We start from the raw sequence: 10,156 nt of genomic DNA, 5'->3' as shown, positions 1-10,156 counted from the left end.
TTCTCAAAGCAAACAGAAAGGGGTAGCAAAGGAGTCATGATATCTAGACTATCCTTTCAGAAATTAATTATTAGGTGATGAGCTTTCTACTTGACTCGTTTTTTCTTTCAGAAATAACTTTAGTTAACCTGCTGTTTAAATCACCAATCTTGATGCTTTCAATTGGGAACATTTTGTTTTTCTTGTATGGTTTTAATTCTAAATGATAGTTTCTGAGGAGACAGATTGCTAGATGCTGAAAGCGGAAATAAATAATTCACTAAGTGGCAGTGAAGAGATTAATTGTTCTGATGCACTGACAAACCCTCCTGTGTGTATCTGATGCATTCAGTGGCCCTTAGGAACCAGTGAAGGAAAAGATCTCCAGGAAGCCTGCTGGAAGAACAGCCCTTTCTTGAGGGGAAAGGCTACAATTATGGCTGGAGGAATGCTTGCGTGGCTCTCACCCATAAGTTCTTCCAATAATGGTGCAATCTGGACGTGTAACTGACTTATGTAAAAGTGAATGCCAAAATGAAAAGCTCAGCCCTGAAAAATGAAACCCTGAATGAATAAATCATTTGGACTCTCTCTGAATAGTTTGACAGCTTAATCTAAGCTCTCCTGGTGGTGAAAGACAGCAAAGAGAGATCCTATTGTTCACATGTATTTAAGTACAGGATGAGTCCACCACATTTAGATTAATGGTTTCTTCTCTGCACAAGTAGCACTTGACTTATCTACCTGGGGAAGAACTGGGCACTTGCCACTGGGAGAGAGTCATGGAGGGAAACACACAGCTCATGCAGGTCATCCGTGAAATGCGCTCTGAGATCAATAAGCTGGAGAGAGAAAACAGGGCCCTTCGAGTGGAACTGAAATTCAGTGGCCAGAAGGCAGCTAACCAGGAGACAGGAGCAAGAGGAAACAGGGAAGCCAGAAGCCTCACTGATTCAGGGGAGGAGACCATCAGTTCTCCAGTAGCCTTTCGTAGGAATGTCTCCGCCAGCTCAGCTCTGGCACTACAGGAACAGAAAGGTACTGGGGAGATGGGATTATTATTGATAGCACTACTTTGCATTTAGCTTTCATTCAAGGATCACAAAGCTCTGGACTCTTGTTATGTACCTACCGAGAATGGAAACCATCACTGTTTTGTACTTAGCCAGTGCTGGTGAAGGCCTTCATCAAGGCCCTGATATAGCAAAGCACTTAAACATGGACTTAACTTTGAGTGCCTGGGTGGTCCTCCTGGAGCACTCAAAGTCAAGCACTTGCTTGAAAACTTGGCTGGATTGGGGCTCAGCAAATAGTTACAATGTCTTTGAGACGAAATTAACTTAATATTGTGCATTATCTGGAGAAGGTTCTCTCTTTATGGTGCTTATTTGTCCAGTGTCTAGTACAATGTAATTCTGAACCCTGACTAGAGTTCTTAGGCACAATAGAATTAACAATGTGTTCAATGAATCCAACACTGACCTTACTTACATTGCAACTATTCAAGTATAACTTCACTGAAACCAATGTAAGAATCAGTGTGAAATTAGAATCATGCCTAACATCTGTTGTGCATGGTATAGTCCATGTGTGCTTGTACGTAAGAGGGAGAATGGCAGTAAGAATACTTCCTGCTATCTCATTTCATCAGAAAAAAGAGCCCAAATATTCCTTATTCCCTTTACCTAGAGACACCTTCCTGATGTCAATGTGTGAGTAAATTGAGCAGGATTTACTGCAAAAAACAGAAGATTTATTGACATACAAATGTTTCAAACTGGATACCGTAGACCATTACACTTGTGTTTGCAGGAGCAGGGTCCTCGTACAGAAATGCCTATTTAAGGCCTAGCATTTTTTATTTTCATGTTTCTACAGTACTAAGTCCCCTAGATTCCCGATCCATGACCAGGCATAAATACATAAGATCATAATCATAATTGTGCCTCCACACCTCATTTGGCCCCTTTCAGAAGTTGCCATCCATCAGGTTTGCTGGCCACTCAGCAGGGCTAAGGTCCATGCCCACAATGAAGTATCTCCAGTGTGCATAGATGTACTTTAGAAGAGAACATACATAAGAAGAGTGTCAAGTGATAAGTTCATGGAAAGGTGTGGTGTGGGTGGGGTCAAAGGGTATTAATACATTTAAGTAAAATAAGTGACTGCATAGAACTGAGTAACTTAAGCTCTGATCCAAAGCCCACTGATAGGCTCTTATGTATTTCAAAGGGATTTCAATTAGGCCCTGAAAAGGATACAAATTTGGGGAATAGTTTGTGAACAGCTGGTTGCTCTTTCAAGCCAGTGAATTAGTGAGCAAAAAGTTTATCAACTCTTATGCTTCCCTTTATCTACAGTTCTTGGAGGTGGGGGAATTTTAGGGAAGATTATGTTTAAACCCCTCTGGCCCCCCAAAATACTTTTAACATTTGAAAGAAAATCTTAATCTTCATAACATTTAAAAACAATCAGCTGGCATCCTCATTCCAAGCATAAGGGTGCATGGCCTGCTCCTGTGTTTGCTGGGTAACTACATCAGCTTCTCAACCCCTTACTCCTACTGTTGGTCAGTAGTCCTAGTGACTCCAATTGTCCTAGTGACCCAACAATATAGATTTCACATTCAGGCCCTGTGAAGATATTCTTGAATAGGCTTTTATTGCGCACTTGCTTTGCATGCCAAATAAAGGAAGGAATGGGACATAATTCCACATGGTCCTAACTGTCACTTCTTCATAGAAAAATCTTCCTCAAACATATTTTCTAATCATGAAGGACTTAATAATTTTGCAATTTACTTTTTTTTTACTTTCCATATTATGAAAATCTATGAAGCAGATGAGTGTATTTAATTTGTTTTCCATTCTATGATTTTATATCTGCTACACAGGCAATAGTATGATTGTTAGGCGTTATTCCAGCTCTTCCTCTATGCAATCTTTTTCTGGCCACAAACACCACAAAACTGAGAAAAGACATCCAAATAATGGAATCCTGGCAGTGCAGGGAATTGTCAAGCCACCAGCAGGCTCTTCCGTGATGCAACTAACCAACAAAGAAGGAAAAGGATGTGCAAATATGCCAAGCGGTTGCTGCTCTGGCAATAATTCTAGCAAAAGGAGATCTTTTCGAGAGCATGTTTCTAAGTGCAGGTAGGTGATACTTCTAAATGTAAGTTGCTTCCACTTGACTGGCTAATAAGTACTGCTTTGGCTTCAAAGCTCTTGATGATGAGGAGGATAACTTGTGAAATGCTTGTGAGGCACAGGGGAAAATTCTAATCCTGTTCTCAGTGAGGTCAATAGCAAAACTCATTGGTTTCAATGCAGAACTGACTGCCTGACTAAAAAATACAGAAGGGAGAGGTGGTTGAAATCCTGTCCAACCAAAATCAATGGGAGTTTTGTGGATTGTTGTGTTCTGAAAAGCTAAGCCATTTTTTTTTCATCTGAATGAAAATCAGAAGGACATTATGGAGATCTGGATTAATTTATTGGAGATTTAATACATTTCACAATCTATTTGCAATTTTTTACTTGCTTTCTTGTAACTTGAAGCATTATGTGTTGGCTTTGCACAGTGGGCTGGCTACTTTGAACTACTAGTACACTTTGCTTGATACTAAAGTAACTATAATTGCTGAGAAACAAGTCTTAGACGTCATTGAGTGCTGCTCAGTTAAAACCTCTCCAGCAGCAGCAATCAAAAATGTACACAAAAATAGTTAGGATATTTAAAGAGTACAATAAAAGATAATATAGGACATAGTATAGTGTCATTCTATAAACTGGTGATTTGCATTCAGTTAATATAACATGTTCCGATCCGGACGTTCTGATAAAAGTAAACTGGCTCAATCGTCGTGTCAGTTTACTTTTATCAGAATTTCCAGATCTGAAGAAGTGGGCCTGTCCCACAAAAGCTCATAACCTAAAGAATCATTTTATTAGTCTTAGTAACAGAGAGATAGCTGTGCTAGTCTATATACTATCAAAGCAAAAAAGCAGTAAAGTAGCAGTTTAAAGACTAACAAAATAATTTATTAGGTAAAGTGCTACATGAATGCTTTTTTGTTTTGTGAAGATGCAGACTAACACAGCTATCTGTCTGTGACTATGTTCCATTCTGTTCACCATATGCTAAAAAAAACTAGAAGTAGAACCAGAAGGAATCCAGAGATGAGTATAATAAATGTTCAGAGGCACAGAAAGCCCTGTGTATGAAAGACTGAAAAAAGACTTCGGGTAAAATATTCAAAAGAGCCTAAATCCCTTTTTTAAAAGGGGATTTAGGGCTAGATTTTTAAAGATGTTTATGTACCTAAAGATACACATGTACACCTGGGTGTGGGGGGGAGTTCAAAATGCCTAGACATCTACTTCCCATTGATTTCACCCTTCATCTCTCTGAAATTCAGGCTATTTCTACACTATGAGAGAACACCGATTTTAAATCAATTAGACTAATTTTTCCAAGTGCCTGACCTAACAGTAAATTCCATTAGCTCGACTTATGGAGCACTAAAATCGACATAATATCGAAATCACAATATTGTAGTAACCTGACGGGTGCAGTGTTCAGTTCAAATTTAAAATTCCGAATGAAGGCTAGTGAGGAAGCACCATGTCTTTAAATCGAATTCATTAGCCTCCAGACATGTCCTGTTTGTGCCCCACAATGCCCCACAGTTCTCCGCTCTGGCCTCTTCCATCTCCACTGCTCTCAGGTGCAGAGGAATTAGGCAACAGGAAGACCATTTCAAATCAGCACCTGGTAGCTGCAGGGTCATGAGAGGCTGAAAAATCTTTCTTTTTATTTGCTAGTAGCATGGCTCTAGGGTCTGTGGTTCTGTGTCTAGCTGCCTTTTTTTCTGCACTGCCTAGTGCCAGCTGCTTCCCCCCGCACCATGTGGCAGCTAGGCTGTGGGTGAGGGTCATGCCTGTCTGATAGCATGAGAAACTTCTTTTCAGCCATTTACATTTTGTCCTGACCCCCATGTCCCCTCTCTTCCCACCCCTGGAGGTGCCACACAGTTTGTAACTCTCCCGTGCCCAGCCACATCATGTGGCTTGACCCTGAACCAATAAAAGGATCCTGAACCAGGCAGCTTGTGTGCAGTGAGGGTCGTGATTTTTGGGTGCTGGCTGTAGTCTGGGGTCTCCTAGCTGCCCAAGGGAAGTCTCTGAAGAAGAAGTGGGTTGTCCCACGAAAGCTCATCACTGAATAAATCATTTTGTTGGTCTTTAAAGTGGTACATTTCTGCTGTTTTGTTATGTTGCAAGAAGGCAGTTAATGCACAAGGTAAAAGATCACTGTAGCTTGAGTAATACCCATGTGCTTTATATGCCTGGAAGTGACGAGCTGCGTAATGCAATGAATGTATCTTATATGAAAAAAATCACCTCTTAAAATGGACATAAGTGCAGAAAGTCCACATGAGATCCTCTGCACCACTTAAAGGTGATGTAAACTGTTAGGGTAACATTATATTCTGTGCAAAGGGCCCACCCAATGACTATGCACCACTTAATTCCTATGTTGAAGACTTAAAAAGTACTTAAGTGGTGTATAGGTCTGAAAAGTATCTTTCTCCATAGGGATGAATTTCACCCATAATCCAAGGCTTCAGCTGAATTTAAGTGGAGCAAAGAGAACTGTTCAGGATGCCTGGCCTGGGGTACATTTTATCCAATAATAACTAGTCAGATGTTCTAGAGAAGGCTGAATTAAATAGATCAGCATGGTAACATGCGGTACACAGAGCTTTCCAAGTCTTTGAAGAGGACAGAAATAATCAGCTATTTGCTGCCAGAGAAAAGCCTTGTACAATTGCTTTATTCACTAAGATGCTCACCAGTGACCTCGTCTGGCCAATATGTTCCTGAGCATGTGTGTCACACTGGACTTCAAAGTTACTCCAGGGGCCACAAAAAGAGAGAGCATGAAAACACCATTGAATTGATGGGCTACACACATGTGCAGCTATTGGAGAAAAACGTTTTATGGTATTCAAGATTTTCTTCTCTCCTGTTGCCTGGAAGAACAGAGGAAAGATGGCAAAGGAGTGGAGGAGGGGAGAGAGTTTAGTCATTTATTCGGCAGGTGTCTGAATTCTGAACATTGAAGGGATGTTTTAATCACTACCAGGTGTTCATTTGTGTCAGCAAAATTGAGAATGCACATATATGGTTAGAAATTACAGCAGTCTGTGTACCTTAAACCATCTTATATCTGCATGCACACTTTCAATAGTGAGACCTTTCTGTACACGAGTGGAAGATCGTTGAAAGAGCATGCAGGTGTATGAGCACACACAGGTATGAGGTGCATACACTTGACTGATGCAGCCCTTTGTGTACTGTGTCTGCATGTACTTTTATAGACATACAAGTGGTATGTAGCCTTTGGGAATTCCCCTTTGCTGACCGTTGAGGTTTTTTTGCACATCCTGTACATTCATAGATACTCATAATTCTTTCTCATTTTCCTCTAGGGGTAAAATAAAGGCGGTTAGTTTCCTGTTGCCAATGGACATGTCAGCTTGTTCGGAAAACCAAGGGTTTTTCAAAAGCCCACAAAATCAGGACACAAAACCATTAAGCACCATTATTGAAAAAGATATCTGAGGTGGTGAATTTTTAAAGGCTCATTGATTCTTGAGATAAATTAGCCTTAAATGATAGCTGTGTGTCTAGTTATTTTTCTGCAAAGAATCACTAAGACTGTGTGCGAGGTCATTGGCCTGCTGTTTAGCAAGGAAATGGACGCCATGGCAAAATCTGTCAGAAGCCCATGTGCTATGCTGGCAGCCTTGGGTAACAAATACACCCCAGCAATGTATATTTTTGCAGGATCTGCATACCTTAAGAGCTACTAGCATTTGCTGCAGTGTTACTGTAATGCAACACAATTTCTTAAGTTTTGTTGTTGTTACTCCCATTGCCATATATTGCACATCACAAAATAGAAACAGTTAAAGAATCTGTAACTACTTCTGTGTATGAAACTGTTAAGCCTTATCGTAGAAATAGAGCTGGGCTTCAATTGACAAATATGTTAACATTAATTTGAATTCTTGTAGAAATTCACCCAGACTGCTAATAGCTCTTTCCTATTCATTTCTAGTGCATGAGGTACTGATAGGACTGTTTACCAAAATTGCATTAAGGGACAGGTGAATTAACAGAAATCATGAGAGCTCTCAATATGAAAATGTGACCAAAAGCCTGATTCCAAGTAATGATCATAGATGAGAAACATACCATGCTTGTTTAAACGGCTGGAATTTTGAATATCAAGTGCTTGCAATATCTTGCTAGTGCACAAGCTCCAGACCAAGAATTATTTGCTGAAAATATTCAGCAAATAATCTCAAATATAAAGAAAACATGAGGAAAAAGAAAATTGGGGACAATTCATGGCAAGGAAAACAGAGAAAAAAAATCAAATACATTATTGTGAACGAGTCACTCAGCTCCAGTTATTTGAACAAGTAGACGTTGCCCAAAGATTATTTAATTTGGCTACAAATATTTACAGCCTGGAAACATATATTCCTATTTCTGTCTCTACACTGTACAGGTGTGTACATATTACAAACCATAAGCATGAAGAGAAGGTGTTCATACACATGATTTATATAGTATGTAGCTACAGAAGGAATTTATTGCAATAGACTGCATTTAAGCAACATGCTTATCTGCATATTTTTAGACTAATGACTGAGAATTTACTCCATCGATTTGCATTCAGCTAAACATGTTCTTGTAAAAAGAGTCTCACCACATCTCATTTTAAAATGGTTAGCTTGTCGTTTGTTAGGGAAAAATATTTTATATTCTCATGGAGATGAGATTCTCTGAGCTCACTGCTAATGTTGTTTATTATGTTCAGTTTGGAGCCACTATTTCTGCTTTGTAATATTGCCAGTAGGAGTAGGCGAATAGCTCACAAATGGATGGCACAGATCGTCACGCTAATAACAAACTGATTTCCCTTTGGCTTCATGTGCTCATGATTTGTGAATATGCCTGAAAACAAGTTGAGTGGCAGGACTGAAAAATATTTGCAGAAAATGAATTTTTATATTTAGAAGCACAAAACTTGTCTCCTCAGACACTAGATTTTCAGTTTATGTCCAGGCAGGCACTGATTCCAGAGAGCATGCCCAAGTGAAGAAACTTTTAGGACATGCCAAAGTGCTTTCCTGAATCAGAGCCACAGAATGCTAACAATGCTTCATGACCAATGGGCTCAGACAAAGCTAACCAACACGGCTTGAATTTTTAATTTCACATTTTGCATGCTGACGGTGATCTGCATGTTAATGAGGTAAAACTTAAGATTTGTTTGTATAAATTTAGAAAATGATTTTGAATAATGAATACATCTGAGAGAACTGTGGGCTGCTTGTCATCAAATAAAAATAGGAAAAAGCTAAATTGATCAAACTCTACACTGTGAATTTTTTATTAGACTTTTGTCACTGGCTCTTTGAAAGTAGCTATATTTCTGGCTGAGAGTTTCATATAATTGTTGAAAATCTTTCACCTATTATTTTGAGAAGTTCAAGTTTGACTTCTTTGCATCAATACGGATTTCTGCTTCTAAAATATGTTTGTTGTTATTCTCCTGTACATTTACATATAAGTTGTTTGAAAATGTAGGGTGAGGCTCTTAAGAGAACTCAGGCTGGTTAAAAAATTGGAGTTGGATAATTAAAAACAAAATATTATTTATATTATATTTTATTTCCCTTGAGTATTTCACCAATTTTTCTGAATCAAGTTGATTCCACATTGAAAAAAAACTTCTAAATTAAAATGTCTGTTTATGAAAGTCGCGTTTTGTGTTGCTTTAGAAACTTAGGTACTTTTGAAAATTGTATCCTTGTCATCTAACATCCTTAGACCACTTTGAATATCCCAGGCTTGATGGAAATTGGGCATCGAGATCCCTTTAACAGCTTCTCAGCCTTGGCTTCCAATCTGTAAAGTGTAAATTTTTTTAACCACCTTTTTTCTGATATGTCTATATAGATTGAAAGGACACTATTGCTGAGATAGTTCCCTATTATGTGTATGTTCCTTCCTCTAGCATAGTGGAGCTCTGATCACAGTTGGTGCTATTGAAATAGATGTAATAAACAGTATGGCTACAACCTAGAAGTTAAATTTCCTTGAACATTTTTGCCAGTAAAATGTTATTGCTTCCATGTTCATAAGAATTAGAAGGAAAAGTAGACAGGGGAACAGAACCAGTGCTAGAGTTACTGAAAAATGGGAAAGATTTGAGAGTTTTACTACTGTTTTCCCCAGGTCTACCTGAAATTATATGGTTAGGCACTTGTAATTTTTACCCATCGTTAACTCTTCTAGGTGCTTTTGAAAATTTTACTCCGTTCTTTTTTTAGCATGAAGTTTGATTATTTTGTAAATATGAAAATTTTAGCTATGTTTTCAAAAGCACTTAGTTGATTTAGGAGCACAAACCAGCACTGACTTTCAACAGGGTTTGTAAAAAAAAGTCATAAATAGTCAAATAAAGCCACAAGAATTTATTTTGTGTGTATAGTTGTCTTTATTTCAACATATTTAGCGGTATGTGTTGCTTTATGAATACATGGTCATGTGCACCATAATTTATTTTTTAAAAATGCCCATAGGATATCATGGATAGATCTCTAAAGTGGAGAGTTTAGAAGGACTTTGTATAAGAAAGTACATAATGAAGCTATTGCTCATGTATATTATACATATATATAGACACACACACACAGCACAAAATAAAACTTAACAGAATAAACTACTCAAGAGTGCCTAAGAATTAGACTAATTACTGGCATTAAAAATATTTCACAGTTTAAACATTCACAGTGTTTTCAGTGACAAATGAGCTAGGATGTCAAATTTGCCTCACGGACTGCTGACCTAGAGAAGTCTTCAGGACTGATGCAGTTCTGTGAGCTTCCAGACTGGAACTCTCTCTCACTGGAGAAGGGACCGATGATGATATTCAAGCACAAGTTCCCTTTCAGCATGAAGCCTGTACTCGGCCTGCCCACTTGCAGCTGTGGGAAGGGCTGAGCCTCGCATCCTCTCCCCTCTTAGCAAGGAGATGACCGACAGCCGGTTACCTGGAAAAAAAGTTTTCAAAATACTATATGGCATGAAGG

The 10,156-nt window shown here is 38.7% G+C and overlaps 1 protein-coding gene across 1 annotated transcript; it reads left to right on the top strand.

The window, feature by feature from the left end:
• The first annotated feature begins 800 nt into the window (after positions 1–800).
• On the top strand, positions 801–6,608 carry CCDC195 (coiled-coil domain containing 195). Its single transcript, XM_075004605.1, has 3 exons — positions 801–1,017; positions 2,873–3,134; positions 6,476–6,608. Exons 1-3 carry the CDS (start codon positions 801–803, stop codon positions 6,606–6,608), a joined length of 612 nt encoding a protein of 203 aa, XP_074860706.1.
• Positions 6,609–10,156: the final 3,548 nt, after the last annotated feature.

Source organism: Carettochelys insculpta, chromosome 10 (genome assembly GCF_033958435.1).
Source record: "Carettochelys insculpta isolate YL-2023 chromosome 10, ASM3395843v1, whole genome shotgun sequence".
Taxonomy (NCBI): domain Eukaryota; kingdom Metazoa; phylum Chordata; order Testudines; family Carettochelyidae; genus Carettochelys; species Carettochelys insculpta.
This window is presented reverse-complemented; position numbering and strand designations above follow the sequence as displayed.

What these genes read in the sequence shown, in the direction of transcription:
- CCDC195 (XM_075004605.1), top strand. Translation starts at nt 801, where the DNA reads ATGCGCTCTGAGATCAATAAGCTGGAGAGAGAAAACAGGGCCCTTCGA. An exon ending in GGCACTACAGGAACAGAAAG is followed by an intron (nt 1,018 to 2,872) that starts GTACTGGGGAGA and finishes TCTGCTACACAG; the next exon opens with GCAATAGTATGATTGTTAGG. An exon ending in GAGCATGTTTCTAAGTGCAG is followed by an intron (nt 3,135 to 6,475) that starts GTAGGTGATACT and finishes ATTTTCCTCTAG; the next exon opens with GGGTAAAATAAAGGCGGTTA.